We start from the raw sequence: 20,798 nt of genomic DNA on the forward strand, positions 1-20,798 counted from the left end.
TTTAAAATGTCCTGATTTGTGATTTTGCTTTATTTAAGTGTAAAGAGCTCTAATGTGTCTGGAGTTTCACACTTTTCTGACTGTAGGCCTTTGTTATCAAATCCAAACAGGGCAATATTGTTCTTCTCTTCTGGGGGTTTAAAATAAGTGACTTGTTTTTTTTTTTAAATGCTTGAGTGTTTACCATACAAAAGACAGCTTATTTGCAACTTCTTCTCTTTCTGCTCTGCGTCGATACATACAAAAGCACATGATTGATAGATATACTATTCACGAAAGGAAGAACCAAAAGCCCGTATCTATAATTCCAAAGAGTGCCTGGGGACTCATTAACACTTACGTTATTATTCTCTTCACCGTGTAAGTAATGTGAAGCTTTGCAGATGTTATTGACAGACAATGGCATACTCCCGCGTCATTGGGTTCCGAGGAGTCAGGGCCACTGATAACTTCCCACGCCTGGACGCTGGTTGTCATTGTTTTTTTTTTTTTTTTTTTTTTTTTTTTTTGGAAAGGTTTAGTACATATGATGACACCTACAAAACAGATAGCTTTAGAAATACCATTCAGCGTGGGTATTAAAGTCCTTTGTATACAGCAATAAGCAACTCAGTGCTGCAGCTGTTCCGCATTTTAAAAAAGACACCTTTGTTGCATTCATATTTAATATTATTTTTTGTTGTAAATACTTGCTTTTGGTATATTGTCTTTGTACTTTAACGCTGTAAAAATTGCACAGGCGTACTTAATATATCTTATATATAATATATATATATAGATATATATATATATATATATATATATATATATATATATATATATATATATATATATATATAAACACTTACACACACAGGACAACTAGCACGTAGCAACGTAGATATAACTGGAATAAAGTACTATGTTTTTTGTTTATGCCATCTAAATATATGTTGTTTCTCTATCTGACAATTTGCTTTTGTACTTCGTCAGCTTTGAAATTACAGTTATTATAGTCTAGCCATTAAATTTGACCCTATTTTTGTAACTTCGAAAGTGCAATGTGTTTTAGCGATTATTCTCACAAAATTGAGAATAATTGATAACAAAGTCAGGACAAGTCCGTTTTAAATCTAAATCATAAAGCAATCAAGATAATATAAAGATTGCTTATTTATCTATTTATTGATGTATTCGTTATTTTTTTATTTAATTATTTCATCCTACGTTAACTGCAGATTACATTACTTTGGTCTTGAATTAAAGCGAATATGAAAAGAACATTGCACATTTTTAAATACAAGTACTACAGGCCAATTGGAAGTAATTATTCATTATTAGTCTATGTCTGACATGCCTTTTTACAACAACAACAACAACAACAACACATACATGCCCATGCACATATATATTAATAAATAACCAAGAGCGATATGAATACAATTCCTTAATAAAAAAAAAAAAAAAAAAAAAAAAAAAAAGGTAAAAAATAGTAGACAGTTTATTCTGGAAATATTAGGGGAAAAAAACAAACAAACAAGCAATCATCCCTCTACCTACTTAATGCTTTTTGCAATGTTGTTGTTTTATCATTGTGGGCCACCTTAAAATTGTGACGCCAGATTGTCATGGAAACTGGTTTACGCTACAAGGACTGAGCTAGAAAACAGTGCAAGATATTCAGCAGTTGATTTCAGAACCACGCTCTGCCTGGACAGCAACTGACGCTTGGAACTCCCTGACACAACAAAGCTCGCTACTATACCTGAGAAAATAGACTGTAATCGCTTCTTCAAACCGACACCTGTTGGAACAGACCACTGGTTCACAACGTGTGGAAAAACAAGAACACTTATAGGGTTTTACTTTCGAAGTGAGACCAAGAAGTATTTCGGTAAGTTTTTAAGATTTTAAGGATATATATAAAAACTGATATATATATATATATATATATATATATATATATATATATATATATATATATATATATATATATATATATATATATATATATCTATAGTCATATATATATATATATATATATATATATATATATATATATATATATATATATATATATATATATATATATATATATATATATATATATATATATATATATATATATATGTGTGTGTGTGTGTGTGTGTGTGTGTGTGTGTATACGTATATATATGTATATATATACACACACACACACACACACACACACACACACACACACACATATATATATATATATATATATATATAGTCTTTTTTTTTTTTTTTTTTTTTTACTTTTCTTATTGTGAGTACACTGACACTGTATTTATTACGGAAACTAGAAAAAAAATGTAAAATTTTCGATGGCGATTCGAAGCTTAGGGTGAAGTCCCACTTCAATGCGTTTTTCTTTTAAAGATAATACTGATAGTTATGATAAATATTTATTATGTGTTACACTCTGATCCCTTCTGCAGAGTGCTAGGGATCCCAATAAACATTGTAACATGAACTACAGTTGTAATGGGGGGGGGGGGGGGGGGGGGGGGGGGGGGTTAAAATGTGTACCTGTTAATTAAGAAACTTTTCCTTTCATGTGAAAGAAATCGGTGTCATTAGTCTGCGAAAGAAAACCTAGAACAGATTAGAAATGACCACACTTAAAGCATATTACTACTTCATAGCTTAGAATTACGTCGTGTGTAGATATCTATCTATCTATATAGATAGATAGATAGATAGATAGATAGATAGATAGATAGATAGATAGATAGATAGATAGATAGATAGATAGATAGATAGATAGATAGATAGATAGATGTTTATTTGCGAGTTTGTTTGGGGTGTTAACAGTTGCAGGCAATGGCTAGTACTGTACAAGGAATTGAGCCAACTCTCTTATGGGTGGTGAGATGCTTGGAGAGCCTTTGTCTATGAATGAATGAATGTCACATGGCCAGTGACAACAATATGAGTCACTTTTTTTTCCAGCTATAGAATCCTTTTATTTATTTATTTAAAATCTTCAATAGTTCCCAGTTATGCAGAACCTTCACAACGGTTGTCATTATTTAAGGTGTAATGATTTTAAAACCCACATATTACATGTTGGACTCTGCAGATCGCCGGGCATATTTTAAACGCTGTTACAATATCGAGCATTAGTACAGGTGTATTATGAAACGTCAGTGCTTCATTTTATTAGGCAGGTTTTCATACTGGCTTTCTGTTCGGCACTGCGGGTGGTTAAAGCGCTCTGCATGACTCTGCATAGGGCGTTGAGTTAATAAGCAGATCAATAACGGCTACACAGAATCAACACAAGCAGAACGGGTTATTTTGTTTATGCTATTTTGCCTGCAGATTTTGCGGAATGATTTTATGTATCTGCGCTGCCTGGGATTATATAAAACAGATCAGTTACAGACACGAGGTGCGTCTGGAATGCAGGTTGAAAGATGAGTCACGGGCTTATTTGCATAAAAAAATGAAATGGGGAGAGACTGCAACATTGCCGGGTTTACATTCATGCCGACCAACATAGATTCTTTCTGAGTTATATATTACTAACACTGGCGTATGTTTGCCATGAATGAATTATCACCACATAGTATGTATCACCACCGCCACGTGTAAACGTATATGTGCAAACCGCTGTGCATTACAAAAAAGACAGTGTCATTGTCCTGAGGCACGCTGTAGTGATAAAATACCGGTACATCAACGTGTTGTATATGTGCAACAAGAGTTTTACAAACAGTGTTGTGCGGAGAATATTTGAAACAGGGTATTTGCAAGTTGAGTTGTCTCAAGATCTGTGGTGCAAGAAAATGAAGAAACTGGGGTGTATTGTTTGCATAGCTGCAGTATAAAACATACCAATCTTTCTATGTAATTAGGACACACACAATTAGTAAAGTGTGGAAGAAGGTAGAAAACAGACACCAAATTATTTAAACTCATAAATTGATGAGTTGTGTGTGTCCTAATTACACACACACACACACACACACACACACACACACACACACACACACATATATATATATATATATATATATATATATATATATATATATATATATATATATGTATATATATATATATATATATATATATATAGATATATATATATATATATATATATATATATATATATATATATTATATAAGTGCTAATAGTAGCAGGAGTTGTCGTTATAGTAGCATCTCTTGGGGTTATAGTGTCCCTAGAACCCCTCATACAATTAAAGCTTTTGGATGTCAGTTTCACTTTAAGAGAAGCATCACTGTATCCCCTTGAAATAATAGTGCCATTACAGCATACAACCATCAGCTGGAGCAATAAACACACAAATTAAAGGTAATGAATTGAACCTTAAAGGGAAACCATTTAAGCCACAATATTGTTTTTGTCTACAGAGAATGCGATGTTGGCATCTCAGAAAAACTAATGCAATAATTAACAGTACAGTGACTTCCCACAGAGCTGACTTCAACAAGTCTTAACTGAGCAAATTTAAACAGATTAGACCTAACACCAAATTGAATTACTCTATTGATTTAAAACAGTTTTTGCTCTTCACATTTGATTAAAGAAGAGTCCATTAATCAACATGGGATCACCACTATCTTGTGCTTTTATTGTATCAACGTTGAAATGCAAAAGCTCAACAGTGCACATTACCACTGAGCCAGATACTCTAACTGTGAGCTGTACCTCTGCAGTACTTTAGTTGGACTTTAAATGCATTAGACAGATCTGTTGCTTTTAGTTATGGAATGGGAAAAGTAGATATTATATTCAGTAACCAGCAAGAAAAAGCTCCAGGTACACTAGGTGGTATTATTGCATTTGAAGTTTTTAAAGGTTGAATTCTCTAATCCATTTTCCAACACAAATTCGCTTTAGTGCTTCCTTGCAGTGTAATATATTGTTTCCAGATTCACCTGTAGCCAATGGCATTTTCCCTCAAGCTAAATAGTTTTAATCTGAAATGATGGTGCTGTGAAAGTGCTATAAACATCATCCATAATAGTAAACAGACACTTCGGATTGTGCCTACAGCAGGCGCTAAAGAAGGCAATAGCTGAAACATTTATCAACTTGACTTAGCTTCTTATCGTTTTGCCTCAAATAAACTTCACAGTTCAAATTCACAGTTTTGGGTTTACTCAAATAGGCATTACATTATTTCTGCTCCAGTTCAACATCTTATACCAGTTCCATGCCATTGTTTCTCTTCTTAAACAGATTTGTGTTTCCATTGGACGATAATACCCATGCAGTTTAATGTATAAGTCTTTTAGTATTTTACTTTAAGAAAATTAAATTCATAACATAATGTTTTTCTAGCAGGGGAGCATTGCTTGTGTCATAACAAAGCCTTAACTGTGAGTCATTCTACATGCAGTTGTGCTCGTCCACTCATCCATTCACTGCAATCCAAATTCGAAAAAACTCTTTTTCATATTATTAACGTGGTTACTGCTTTGTCGGTTCAACACTTTATTTGTTATCTAAAGCAGAACATTAGTGTGTAGTGTTTGGATGAAATGGGGAAAGAGCTTAGTGCTGTGCTGTATGGTGCTTCATCTGGATGATAGAGCTTTTTCTATTTTCTTTTTTTTATCAATGACACCAGGATGATTAATGCTTTGAGCCAAGGTGGGGGTGAGTCATCTAGTTAACCCTATCCATTCCAGAGATGGAGTCAATAAAATCTGAAGCAGCAAATGCCAGATTCATCCATAACTATTAAACACATATCAGAAGAGCATATAAAGAGACCTTTTTTTGTAGGATACAGAATATTATGCATTTTTAAATGCACTACTTTTTATTCTTTAATTAAACTATGTCAAGATGTTTAACAGGGTGTAACATATATACTTTGTTTTTATTATTTATTATAAATAAGGAAAATAAAATGGTGTTTACATGCTTTTATAAACATATTATATAAATGCTCACTGTTTGTTGATCATTAGCTGGATTTTTTTTCATGGGCATCTGGGAAGAATAAATGATTTATCAGTACAGACAAGTGACAAAAGAGCTTAAGTGAAATTAATGAGGAAAACAGCTCAGATATTTATAAAACACCTTGAAACAGATAAATAGATTGTTTGCAAAGATTCATAACCTATATACAGTACCTGAGGATCGTGGGCAGATACATGTATTTTATAAAAAAAAACTAAACTATTGGGAATACTTACAGATTAATTTACTTTGATTTCATTCGAAGGTACTGTATTGCTACAGACAGCTCCTTTGAAGATGCATGCTTTGTACAGAACAAAAAAGGGCCTGTACCTGCGAGGTTAAAATTATTTGACATAAGGAAGTTCTGTGGAAGAAACCATTTTTAAAATATAGTCAACATTTGATGTTGATAAAGCTGGGTCTAACATTTATTTTTTCCTTTGTGTTTGTTTACAGCTTACCAACATGACTGAGAAACCAGGCCGTAGGTTTCATAACCTGACAATTGAACAAGTTCACACTTTAGACCAGGTCCTAACGGAAGTGATACCCATTCATGGAAGAGGCAACTTCCCAACACTGCAGGTGAAACCCAAGGACATCATCCATGTGGTAAAAGAGAGACTGGTTGAAAAGGAGATAACTGTCCATGACATCCGTCTCAATGGCTCGACTGCAAGTCACGTCCTGGTCAAGGAGAATGGGACCAGCTATAAGGATCTGGACATTATTTTTGGAGTGGAGCTCCCCAAGCAAGAGGACTTCCAGATCGTGAAGGAGGTAGTCCTTGATTGCTTGCTAGACTTCTTGCCCAAGTGCGTCAACAAGGACAAAATCACTGCACTGACCATGAAGGATGCATACGTTCAGAAGATGGTCAAGGTCTCCACTGAGCATGACCGCTGGAGCCTCATCTCGCTCTCCAACAACAGTGGGAAAAATGTGGAACTCAAGTTTGTTAACTCAATGCGGCGCCAGTTTGAGTTCAGCGTGGACTCCTTTCAGATTATCCTGGACCACATACTGGAGTCTTACCAGGACTCTGAAAGAGAAATGGCAGCAATAGCCAATGCCAAGAAATTCCTTGAACAGACCAAAGAAACTCATGCTAAGGACAAGGAATTGCAAGCCCAAGACAAGACATTGCCAGCCCAGACTCAAAGGTCAGTGGATCAGGAAGAAGAATTGCTGGTTGAGGCCAAAGCATCACTGGGCCAGGAAAACCAGTTGACAGTCCAGGAAAACAAGGCACCAGCCCTGGACAAGCAAACAACATCCCATGGCAGTGAGTCACAAGACCAGGGCAAAGAAAGACCAGCCATGTGCAAGGAAACACCAGCCATGAGCAATGAAACACCAATCCGGAACAACAAGTCACCAGCCCAGTGCAAAGAAACACCAAACATGGACATGAAATCACCAGCCCAGGACAAGGAGTCACCAGCCATGGGCAAGGAAACACTAATCCAGGACATAGAGTCACCAGTCCAGGGAAAAGAAACCCCACCCCAAGACATGGAGTCACCAGTCCAGAGGAAAAAATCATCAACAAAGGACAAAGTATCACTGACACCAATAAAGGAGTTCCAGAAACCAGCCAAGAAGTCCCTGATCCTGGCCAAGGAATCACTGACAGCGGCCATGGAGTCAGAGACCACGGACAAGATAGCACCAGCCCAGGATAAAGAATCTTTGACAAAAATCATGGCATTGCCAGAACAGATCAAGGACTTACTGGCAGAGTCCAAGGAGTCACTGGCCAAGAAATGCATTGTCATGGAAAAGAAGTCCCTGAACCAGGGTAAGGCATTACCAGCCAAGCTCACGGAGGTAAGGACTCATGCCAAAGCTTTACCAGGCCATGCTGAAGCCTTGCCAGTCCAGGAAAAGGAATTGGTGGCCCAGACTAAAGCATTGCCACTCAAGGACAAGGACTCGTCAGATCAGCTCAAGGACTCATCAGATCAGCTCAAGGACTCTTCAGATCAGCTCAAGGATTCATCAGCTCAGGCCAAAGATTTACAAGTCAGTGCCAAAGTATTACCAGCCTGGGACAAGACACTGCCAGCCCAGGACAAGGATTCAGCAGCCCAGGCCACTGAATCCCTGGCCCAGAAAAAGATATTGCCATCCCTGACTGTGGTGGCCGAGAGCATGTATGGAGATTTTGAGCAGGCCATGGACCACCTGCGCTACCGGCTGATTGCAACCAGGAACCCAGAGGAGATCCGTGGTGGTGGACTCCTTAAGTACAGCAACCTGCTGGTCAGGGAGTTCAAGCCAGCCTGTGAGACAGAGCTCAAAACCCTAGAGCGCTACATGTGTTCACGCTTCTTCATCGACTTTCCGGACGTCAACGAGCAGCAGCAAAAGATTGAGTCCTACCTGCGCAACCATTTCATTGGTGAGGAGACGAGCAAATACGACTACCTGATGACCCTGAGGAGGGTGATCAACGAGAGCACCGTCTGCCTAATGGGCCATGAGCGGCGCCAGACTCTCAACATGATCACTATTCTGGCTCTAAAGGTCCTTGGCGAGCAGAACATCATCCCCAACACAAACAACGTGACCTGCTACTACCAACCAGCGCCCTACATGAGTGACCATAACTTCAGCAACTACTACATTGCTCATGGGCAGCCGCCGATCATCTACCACCCCTATCCACTGCACATCCACATGCAGACTGGTCTGGTGTAGCGAAAGGTGGGAGTAGTAATAAAGATAGAGGGAAATCAAATTCAAATAAAGTGTGTGAATGAAAATATTTCAGGTTGAAATCTTAACAATTGGTCAATGATGCACCGCCTACATGCAGAGTCCCTTATCTCAAAAAGCTCCAGATAACTCTTGCCTGTAGCTATTGCAGGCTCGCACTGCAGGCACAGAGCCCAGTGACCTGCAGAAAGTTCTCATTGTAAGGCTAGGCATCACAGAAATCAGTGCAGTGGATCAACTAGAAGGCGAGGTTACCTGGGTGATCTAGTTGAAAATATGAATCTAATTATAGTGGGTCAATGCAGGTCCAATTTGAAACTGGTGTAAGAAATAAGTAGGCAGGGTTGTGTGACTAACTCATACCCTACCTTTGTAATGAACGGTAAAGTGTGCCATATCTGTATTGCTCTGTTCCTTTGCCAAAATTACAGGTATAAGGTCAGGTAGCTCCTGCTAACTCCATGTTAGCCACATGTACCTGATATAGTACAAGTAAGTACTATAGATAGAAGTAACTGTTGTGATGGAAGATAATTCCACATTTCTGAAGACCTGCAAAGGAATAGAAATTTTGGTAACATTTTTTAACAAACTGTCCATTTTAAATCTATTTAAACAAGAATCGGTCGATATGTTCTTACATTCTAACTTTTTTTCACATACCAATATTCATATGGATTAGAACCAGAGCAACTAATTTAAAGTTCTTCATTTTGAGAAAGTGAATTTAAAAAGGCTTTCATTTTTGTTTCATATGGTTTTGTAGATTGTAGGTGAATACAATAATGTTAACAGTGTGTTGCACACAGCCATTGGCAACATGGCAACATTAATATAGCATCTGTCGCTCTAGTTCTGAAACAGTAATATTGGTAATACAGTACAGAACGTATTAAGTATTAGATTATGTTTCCCATAATTACATACAACTCTGATGTGCCATATTGGATTTCTTTTTTTACTGAGATGAAAATATTTATTTTCTAAATGTCATTTAGTAGGAGATCATTTGAAAGCAGTGTTAATATTATGCCAGGTTTTGTAGAATAATTCCTTAATAAATGTAAGATTTTTACCATTACCAGTTCCCTCATCTACCTATTACACTGGCTATAATGCTGCAGTCGCGTGCCTGTATAAGACCAAAGAAGTAAAGGCTTAAGCCAAACTATTCATTGAAAAAGGATAGTTTGTATGGTTCCCATTGATAAAGCTTGGGCATTTTGTCAGCAGATTTTCTTGAACACTTAAATCTGACAGTATTCTATATCAATGTCTTTCCTTTGAATCCCTGATTTTAGGCTCTATAAAAAAAATCATTCTTACAGTATATATTGAACAACAAGTGGTCTATACAATGAGTCCTGTGACCTTGTTTGGTTCAAATCCTGGCTCAGACAGTGACTCACTGTGTGACCCTGAGCAAGTCACTGAACCTCCTTGTGCTCAGTCTTTCAGATGAGATGTTGTTGTAAGTGACTCTGCAACTGAAGCATAGTTCACACACCCTAATCTCATATCTTGTAAAGCACTTTGTGATGGTGGTCCACTACGAAAGGCGCTATATAAAGATTATTATTATTTGGAACCCCTAGATAGTGTTATTTTGGATCAAATGGTTCTTTTTACCCAGTGTACAGAAGTTCAGTATGTAAGAATGGTTCCAGTAAAAGACTGAATGGAGTTTATGATTCTTTATAGAATGCAAAGGCAACCGCTTTTATAGGAGTGCACAAGAAGGAACTATTCAGAACATTAAATATTCTTAAATTAAACAAATCCTATGTTGATATGTGACAGATGAGCTGCTGTAGGAAAGCACTGGCAGGAAGTGACAAGCTGAAGTTCAGCCTCATTTTATACAGATGGAGGCGAGTTCATTTTCACCTGGAAGTCACACTGTAGAGCAGCACCTTTTTACTTTAGATGATCACCTACTGTATACATCTGTGTACCTTACAGGATATGAAAATAAACCCTTCAAGTATTTTCTTGTCAGGATTTAACCAGTAAACAATAACCAAAGATGGTTTTGTAAATACAACACACAAGTGCTTATATCCAGAAAAAGCTCATATGAACCCTATATTATTATTATTATTATTATTATTATTATTATTATTTATTATTATTATTATTATTATTATTATTATTATTATTATTATTTCAAATACATTAGATACCATGAAAGCATAAAGAGTATTTTTAAACACGTTTTATTAAATATATATAGGGAACAATATGTATTTTGGTCTCAGGTAATGTGTCAAAGTCTGTTCTTAAATAAGCACCCTTATGAATTTTCCAATTTTAACCTCACAAGAGGAGAAATGCTGCTTTCAAAATGGTTCCACTTCAAATTAAACATTTTAATTGCATTTAATTGACACCTTGTTAATCATCTATTACTTGCTGGTCAATGCTGTGCAGATAGCAATCTACTTCAATTAACCATTAAAGGCACTTTCCATTAATAGCTTTACAGGTATCTATTTGGGGAAGCTGATAAAGGTTTTTTTTCTATTAATCAAAAATGCATACAAATTACAGTCACTATTGAGTTACTCAAAATGCAGTATAAAAGTTACATAACTATTGACAAGTAGTGATATAATATAGATATATATATATATATATATATATATATATATATATATATATATATATATATATATGCAATATATACGAAGTATATATTATGGCTTAACTAGGACTTCAGTACCTCTTTCACTGCACTCTTGCATTGGTTAGTTTTTTTTTTTAGTTCATTTCTAATAGTTTTCTAAACATCTTTACAAAGGGTCTTGTATTGATTCAATTGTTAATTTGTTTGTTTAATATTGAGTTGATGCACACATGCAGATTTGCAGTAGAAAGATCAGTTACTAATAGATCAATTCAAATGAGTCTTTCCCAGTCCAGGGAAGAAACATTGGGGGCTGTAGTTTGGGCTGCTATTTGTATGTGTGGCACATGGCATATTTCTAAAGAAACAAATTATCTGCACAATAACAAGAGGAGCATGGAAAATGGTCAGCAAGCTAATAAAGAGAATAGAAACTGATAAAGCTATAGATTTAGCAATATCTGATGTAAATATTGAGCTGTGAAATACAAACAACCCTCATTTGTAAAGTCTTTGTATTAAGTGGGTGCCTGTTCTGTTGAGTAGAAACCCATTCAAAACCTTATTGAGCCTATTGGAGTCTCCTTGTAGTCGTTACTGGAGTTTCCATAAGAGTGTTTAACAGAGGTATCCAAATGAATGGGTATGCATGTCCATTGTGTGTGGAGGGTCATGCAGAAGCAATAGCTAACAATGCATTGGAGGTGTTTCGTAATCAATAAGTGTTGTACCAAAATGACACTCATTGACAAGAGTGGAACTCTCGCTCTCACTCTGTCCATAGACTCTGTCCTAATCAATTTTAATAGATCTGGGACGAGAACGAAATGCTTGTACACATTACATTCTAAAAGAATACAGTCATTGCACTATATACCACTATGGAGGATTTAAACAGGAATGTTTGTAGTTCAAGATTTATAAATACGAAAATAATTGGGACCCATATTAAAAAACCCCAGTCGTACTATGAATTGTTTGTTTGTCATGTCTATGAGAAGGTAGACTAGTTATATTGAGGAAAACTTATATTGAGGAAATCAGTAAACCATTATGCTAACATTGTTTTACAAGACTATTTTTGTAAAATACTGAGGACAGTTCCATATAAACCTCAGTACGTTTTATTTTTAAAGGTATAGCCTTCACTTATTTTTAAATTAGAGGAAAAACAAAAATATCCCCAGTCAATTAGGGGAGCCTTTTTTTTTATTTTGGGACCCTCGTTAACCCAGGACTTTCACTTTAATTTTGTTCCGTCCTAATTTTCGAACAATTCCACTGTTTCTGTAATGCCAATAGCATGTACTTCATAAGGATACTAAACATAGTGCTCGTCACAATTTTTAAATAATCACTCGCCCCACTGTATCCAAGCCAGCCCCTAGTTTAGCAGTCAGGGCTTTGTAAGTGTGTGGACAGTAGATACTGATATCCACCAGCAGAGGGAGCGCTAACGAGATGCATCGTTGAGGTTCAATGACTGGACTAGAATGGTGTTGGTAGTGTGTATTATTTTTGACACCCATTCTTGCAGCAGTGAAGCTTTTTCATAAATACAGCCACGTAAGAAATATCAAACTGAAACCATTTACTACCCTTTCAATGTGAACTTCAGGGAATGTTTCAATTCTACAGGTTTGCAGGTTCTTTTTATAGAGTACTTCGTTAATAAATGTCTGCTGTGAATACAAAACATTTGCGCATACAGTACTGTATAAAATATTGGCGCAATTTTGGGGTCATGTATAAAAAACAGAAATACATAAACAAGCTGTGTGATTGAAGTCAAACTGCTGCTGCTCATATCTTTTATTAAAACATTTCTAAAATTAGTAATGCCGTTCTTTTCAACCCATTTGTGTATTATTTATAAAGGCGGTGTTAATCAAGGCAATAGTGAATGTAAATCTGAACAGTGTATTGTTGATTAATTCTGATAAACGGCTAAGACCTCAAAAATGTCTTTCTTTTTTTAAATTTCCACTTACACCTGGAGAATAGACTTTTGAGTTCTTGAAAGCTAGTTATTTATAACCGATTTTAAACCAGTATTGTTCCCTGAATCTTCAAGAGGCACGTCCTTTTTTGCTGTAGCTTTCTTTTTTAATGTCTTCTCCAGTTGCTGCCCCTCGCTTTCCAGTCCTCAGATCGCTTTCAGAGCCCTGGGTTGCACTCTAGATAAAAGTCTTTATAAAGGCTAAGGGGTTGAACAAATGACTACCTCTATCACGCTGTTATCTTGTCAATTACAGATCTCTGATCCCATCATTATAGTGATCGCTATGGCCCTGGCTAGACGCACGGGAAACAGAAGTGAATGAAGGAATTCGGAGAGCAGCGTCGTGATGCCGTGGCATGACGATTCAGTGCTTTTCATTGCCAAGTTGTTCGTCTGAGGAGTCTCCTGAGCAAATTAGCAACTCGAGGCACTTTCGCTAAAAGCTCTTCTTGTTGGATTTGCAGTCAATCACCGCTCGCCCAGTTTAATGTTGAGGTTTGTAATGGATAACGAGAGCTCCCAGACTGACCCGAATCACCTGTTTGTTTTACAGATGGGCTTCATAGCAGCAGTTTGACGTAATTTAGGTCAAGGCGGTCACGTCTGTAGAGGGTTTTTAAAGTTTAAAGTTGAAGCGGCTCGTTTTTATTCATGGTACCTAATGTAGGAGGCAGTCCTATTTTTAGGTTAACTCTAAAATAATTAGGAAACTTCTTTCCTCCTGCTGTGGGTCTCCAGATTTCATACAACTGTAAAGTAGGTATGATATTAGATAATACAATATCTCGAACCCTGAAAAGAATCCAGAAATTAACATTTGTTACCAGTGAAAACTTGACCCATTTCCCCTGCTTTGTAAGCATAAAATATACCCGATTCCCAACTTTCCTTATCATAATGTTATAAAACCACAGCATATTCATAACTAAAAAGAAAGTTTCTAATGATTTTGGACAATCGTTTCAACAAGTCCTCATCAATGTCCTTATGTTTTCTTTGAAAAAAAAAAAAAAAAGATCCTATCCCACCACAACAGCCAAACAAATGTTCTGATTAAGTGTTCTATTGCTAAATTCCAATTGTATTTCTTTACTATGTCTTTATTACATGTCATTGGAATACAATTGTGTCATCATCACAGGTCACAGTCTACTGCTGTTTTATTTGATTTTTAAAATGCATAAAAAAAAGACTGAATGCAGTACGTTGTAAAGCTAAAGCAAAGATAATATATATTTTATACTGCAAATGTTTTCTTTTCCTGTGCAGTCCTGTTTTTAATGTCTGTTGATAAAGGCTTGATTGATTATACACATGGTGTTCTGACAATCAGACTGGTCATTACCAGTACTATGAAAATGTGACCCTGTTTTTTTTAAGATTGCTGAAATGACTTTATTATGATTTGTGAGTATTATATTGAAGAGTGGGTAGTGCATGTATATGGTTAATACAGCCTGCCCACTGCGGTTCAATAATAGATGCCTTATTAGGACCTGTGCTTCTGATTATCAGAAACAAAAGTGCATTCACTGAAGACTAATGTCAATGCAAACCTCTCTTGGTTTCCGCTGCCGACAAAATAAATTTTCCCTAGGGTTCGTTTCAATTACAATGAAGTGTAGGTGTACTGTAAGAGTCTTCAAGAGAGCAACACATAATAACGTCAAGGTTTTAATTACGTGTCAATATTAAAAAATAAATGTAAGGTCATTGAGGGTGGAGGGTTTAAAGTGTGTGTCGGTGTTTTGTGTGGTAAAAATATTTTCGCTTGCTCTTGTCAGCTATTTATTAGATTTTTTTGTGTATTTGAATTATTCTGTCATATATAATAAACAGTTATTTTTATATTATTAAACAGCCTGGTATGTTTTCTTTTTGTTATGTCACGTATGGAAGAAGCTGCAGGCTAATTCATTGAAAAGGTGGGAGTTGGTGGCTAGGTGGCACAGTGGGTTAGTACACTACCCTTTCATGTCTTGAGTCCTGGTATGCAATCTTGCATAACAAAACAATCATATAATTGGACACTTTTGCTTTCGGTCACAAACAGAGCAACCAAGGGAGAACAGAGACCAATCTAAAAGGATAGTTCCTCTGTAGCTGGACTGCGGGGCAATGCGCTTCCACTCTTTAAAAAGAGAGAGGAAGTCCATGCCAGTCCTCACAGCTATGGTAACAGAACCCTCCACCCCTGTGTGTAAAGCACATTCTATCATATTGAACCCCTTCTGTGCTGAACACATGGATTATATATATGAAGGAATGAGCATTATTGATCCTGCCCTTTGAGTGCCTATGGAGCAGACATGCAATTTACCAATGGGGTGGCTGTCTGCAGCATACTGGAACAAGCAAGACCTGCACACTGAATAACATGCTTTACTCTGCTTTTCAGGAAGGTGCTCTCGAATGATTAATCTAAACATGTCCCCTCACAAAAAAACAAAGCCAGGTGAGATCTGACTGTATCAGGAAGGGGACCGTGACTTGACTGACTTGATTTGGAATATTAAAATGGATCTCCTTTAAAAGCAATATAACAAAAAACAGATGTCTTATAAAAGTTCACCATGGTAAACGTGTGCTTTTTAATTTTGCAGTTTCCTCTTCAATGAACCACAGTTGGTACAGAGCTTCACAACACTTATTTGTGATTTACTACACATGCTTAAGCTTTACAATGCTTTCACTATCCTTTCATTGTGCTTTTCATGCACTTTGCAATTATTTTGCATCAGCCACCTTTGACTAGAGCTCTTCATCTGGTTTGCACCAGTTGAATAAACAAGCTGCTTGAAATATCAAACAATCAACACACAGGCACAGGGGGCCTCAAACTCCACACGCTGCTTCTACACTAGCCTTAGAGTCAGTGTATCAGATTCAAAATTCTTACTGATTCCAATCATCCCAAAGCAAAGCACTGGAATTCAGGTGGTAACAATTCAATCAATTTGCCCCTGGCAGACAGCTAACACAATTGAATTGGTAGGCCCCACAAGCTTGTTAGTTTTGTAACTTTTCTGAAGCTGATAAAATGAGAAGCCCTAATCATCTAGTATAATCATCTGGCAACTGAATAAATGGCAAACTCAAGTTTTCACTGGCAAAATGTTCTTTGAAATAACAGACCATTTCACCACCAGATAATGAACAAACAAGTCAAATATATATATATGTGTGTGTGTGTGTGTGTGTGTGTGTGTGTGTGTGTGTGTGTGTGTGTGTGTGTGTGTATATATATATATATAACTAAAACAAACCATAGTATGCCAACACAACTTACACAACTTTAAAGGAAATCATGAACAATTCAAAATACCACATGTGACTTAGCTGGGCGTCATCTTTAGAAGGTCTTACTTACCAGTCTACCATAGGGAAAGATATTGAGTCACCCTGTAAAACTTTTGGTGCCTTATTTACAAATACTTAATTCTTATATAAAGACTTTGGTCTGAGAATTAAATCCACTTGTTATTCAGGAACTGTTTATAGACTGGTGTTAAATAGTCAAAGTGTGACTCTCCGGTTCATTTTTATATGAGAATAAAACTAAAGGCAATTCTTTGACCTGTAAATAAATATACAAATATACAAAGTATATTTTTCATACATTTGAAGGTTTTCATAATGTATATCATTCTTGGGACAGACCCATTGTGGTGATGCTTCTTTTTCTCTGGGGGTTCCTTCTCTCTTCAAAGAGGTAGCAGAGGGGCAGTCAATAAGAAACTTCATAGCTGATCTGATTGGGTCTGGTGTGGAATCCTCATTCCATTCCCACTGCATTAAACTGAATCAAGTTCAGCTTCTGGCCTTTTATGATTTTGTCCAGTCGAATGAGAGGTGTGAGACCATCAGTTTTATAATTGACTGTTTTACCCATTCTGATCAAGAGGTTTTCAACAGATTCAAAACTGTATCTCTAACAATTAGTGCTGCTACTTATGCTACCAATGTGACTATCGCCCCAAATGCATCTAGCGTGTTGTCTAATTAACTATGAAGATAACTCCTGACCTACTGGCTTTAATCACTTATTATACTTATGCTCCTTCAAACAAACAGCATATTATATATATATATATATATATATATATATATATATATATATATATATATATATATATATATATATATATATAGATATATATAGATATACAATATATATATATAGATATATATATATATATATAATATATATATATATATATATATATTATAAATCATGACACATATTATGTAATATACACACACACACACACACACACACACAGCTAAGTGATGTTTAATTTATAAATATGAAAAGTTTTAATGGCTTCAGTACTTTTGACTTCCTTTAAAGCTATCATGGTAGGACTTGGATCAGGAGATTGGAGTACTGCTGAGACTAAGAGGGGTTGAATACTGCAGATATTGCTGTTGATAAGTTGCCAAGGCATTTTTATGGGGTCTGTGTCGTGTTTTGGGGGAAAAGCACTTATTGCCTCCACCCTAAATGCCTTTTATACTTTCTCTCAAGGAAGTAGATTTCAAGCAGTCTGTTGTTTTGAGTTCATAGCTCTATTATCCCCTGCAGGGGATGAAACTGAAAACCTTGGCTTTGTACCACTGAGCTTGGAAGCTGCCTTTTTTTACTGACCTGCTTTAGACAGGCAATTTAAGATAGGGACAATTTACACGCTGCAGGGTTAGCATTGCAGCGAACAATACTTTTGCTATTCTATTCCTCAGGGAGAGTCGAGGCGGTTCATCTTCTGTTTCACATACGTCACGGATCTTCACCTGAAGAGTGGGAAGGTGAGGGCGCTGTTCAAAAGCCAGTAGTGACCCACGTGGCTTTCAGCAGGAGGCAGCAGAATCCCCTGCAAGGTGTCTAATAGAAGTGTGCTTTGTCCCAGCCAGGGAAACAGTCATAATTAAAGTGCCACTGCATTCTCCCGTCCAGCAGGAGGCCTAAAGAGAACCATCTCTTGGAGTTCAGCGCTCGCTGAGGCTGGGAGCTGAGATAATGTGCTTTGATTGCTGTGGCATTAACCTTTCAACCACCCATCTGCCCCTTCCATTATTATATTCAGATTTTTTGTTATCTCAAATTTCTATGATTTGTTTAAAATATATTTACTGTAGCATTTCCTACAGTTCTTATCGGATGTGCTGAAACAATTTCAAACCTTTCTAATGAGATCTGAATAAATGGCAAACTCAAAGTAATGCATTGTAACATGTTTATGTATAATCATATTATTGTTGAATAATCTTTGTTTCTTGCCAGTGGGTGTTTTTAAGCATGAGAATCATAACTTTGTAATAATAACTATAAGAAGATATTTAAAAAAGTGTGCTTCTTAATTATAACGTTATAATTATGGTACAGTAATGTTAAAGGAAGTACCTGATGATCGCACTATAATTACATTTTAAATACACTGTTGTTTAAAAACAATTACTCTTTAACCCTTGGCATAATCTCTAAAATAGTTATACATAACACTGCAGTTATTAAAAAGCTATTTAAAGTAATATATTATTGCCACACACTAGAATTAGGAAAACATACATGTCTCTGACTGTGTTTGCTTCTTGCGGGGGGCTACAATAAGATATTGCTTATGGTAAATCAGCATGTATAAATACATGAATTCCCAGAGGGTTGGCTGGGGACTTGTCTCTCCGCAGCTCAGGTAGTAGCTCAGTGAGAAGACTGTGGGCTATTTGCTATTTGCTATTTGCTGTTTGAGGACCCACCATTGCGCTCACATTTATGTTAAATGTCATGCACGTGGAGGTTGGAAGGTGGTTCAATAGCACCATTAGAGAGAGCTTGTCACAGTACGTCTGAAGAAATACATCCCTGCAAATACACTTTATTTCAGATATGCATTGGTTTCCTTTGCATGGTATCTTTTTGATTTGTATAAAAACCTGTAAGAATGTCATTAATTTTTTTTAACAAAATAAATGTGGCAATCTCGCTATAATTAATCATGCTGAAAATATTACATACAACAGCTCAATCATATATCCCTTGCTTGAGCAAAATTCCAAATTGTGAATACAGAAAGCGTTCTGTGGAAACCTATTGACACTAATGACATTATTAGCTGTGTTAAAAGTCATGTTTTTTTTTCTGTCTACTTTGTCTCCCTGGAAACTGAAAAATAATGGTCATCAATGTTTCTGGAGAGGTAAAAAAATGCTTTATGCAATGATTTAATAACATTATTATTATTATTATTATTATTATTATTATTATTATTATTATTATTATTATTATTATTATTATTATTAATATTATTATTATTATGCAGTATCTCTGTCAGACTGTAGTTGTAAGGCTGTAAACAGTTATCAGACATAAGCTTTGAAAACCAAAAACTGCTGCTCTAGATTGTAATCAGAGATAGCAGATGAAATAAAACATAACCTTCATATTTCATATACTTAATACGAAATTAGTAGGACATATGAATTATTAAAACCTCATGGATCATCAGAAGTTCCATTATTGGTCAACAGAGGAGCATACTTTAATCACTCTGTACAGATCTGCAGGTCAGATCAGAACCCGAGGGGGTATTTATGCAGTTTGATTCATCCAGTCTATTCCCTTGCTTGAAGTTATGTTCAAGAATGAATAGCCAGGGACTGCAGTAGTAGCGATTTATGAAAAGAAGCAGTAATAAATCTAGTCACACTTTTTAAATGTTTTATATAAATTATTAAATTATTAAACCAGTCATACTTTTCATGGGGTCATGGGAAGCAGTCATAATTTCCATAGAGCAATTCTGCATTTTTGTTTGAATCCAACACTAGTCTACAGTATATAAAACTGTAGTACAGACAGTCCTTATCCTATCATTGTGAAGACCACGTAACTAGTTGTGGTCCACTTGGTCATGTATTAAACTAAACAGAAACCAACAGAACTTCCTGAAAACCCCCCCAGATACTGCTTTGAAGATGGATCAATATTTGTTTATTATGTGAAGTTTTAGCCTAGGACCCACAAGCAATTACTTGCAAACTGTACTGTGCAAGCCAAAGTGTGAACACACCTGTCTTACTACAGCTGTCATTGCAAACCCTAAAATTACTAGATCTATTGAGTGCTAACGTGTTATTTCCAAATCACTATAGGCTGTACGCTGAAGACAAAGTATACATTGTCATCGCTCCTGGAGAGCATTCCTTCAATAACCCTTTGAATATTCTAGCTGCAGGTTTTAATTTCACCTTACACAGCTGACCTCATGGTTACCTTTCTTATATTTTATTGGTTCATCCTTCTGCTTTATAAAGTGCTTGTCAAGTGGAAATATGGCCTAGCAGTCATAAGTGAAAATAGTTTGGTAGTCTCAGCTTAGCCCACAGTGAACATTATTGCAAATCACTCATTCACCACATAAAATGTCTCCATTGTCAGTTTATTGTTTGAGAGAACCTCTGAACTCAATGGAAGAGCCATATTGTCAACACCCCACCCC

At 36.2% G+C, this 20,798-nt stretch overlaps 1 protein-coding gene across 1 annotated transcript; it reads left to right on the top strand.

Annotated features, from left to right (window-relative positions):
* The first annotated feature begins 1,729 nt into the window (after nucleotides 1–1,729).
* On the top strand, nucleotides 1,730–8,792 carry LOC121318766 (terminal nucleotidyltransferase 5D-like). The gene is made up of 3 exons (XM_041255799.1): nucleotides 1,730–1,873; nucleotides 6,410–7,012; nucleotides 8,069–8,792. Exons 2-3 carry the CDS (start codon nucleotides 6,419–6,421, stop codon nucleotides 8,654–8,656), a joined length of 1,182 nt encoding a protein of 393 aa, XP_041111733.1. The 5' UTR covers nucleotides 1,730–1,873; nucleotides 6,410–6,418; the 3' UTR covers nucleotides 8,657–8,792.
* The last annotated feature ends 12,006 nt before the right edge of the window (nucleotides 8,793–20,798 follow it).

The sequence above is a fragment of the Polyodon spathula genome, chromosome 7 (assembly GCF_017654505.1).
Source record: "Polyodon spathula isolate WHYD16114869_AA chromosome 7, ASM1765450v1, whole genome shotgun sequence".
NCBI classification, from domain to species: Eukaryota; Metazoa; Chordata; class Actinopteri; order Acipenseriformes; family Polyodontidae; genus Polyodon; species Polyodon spathula.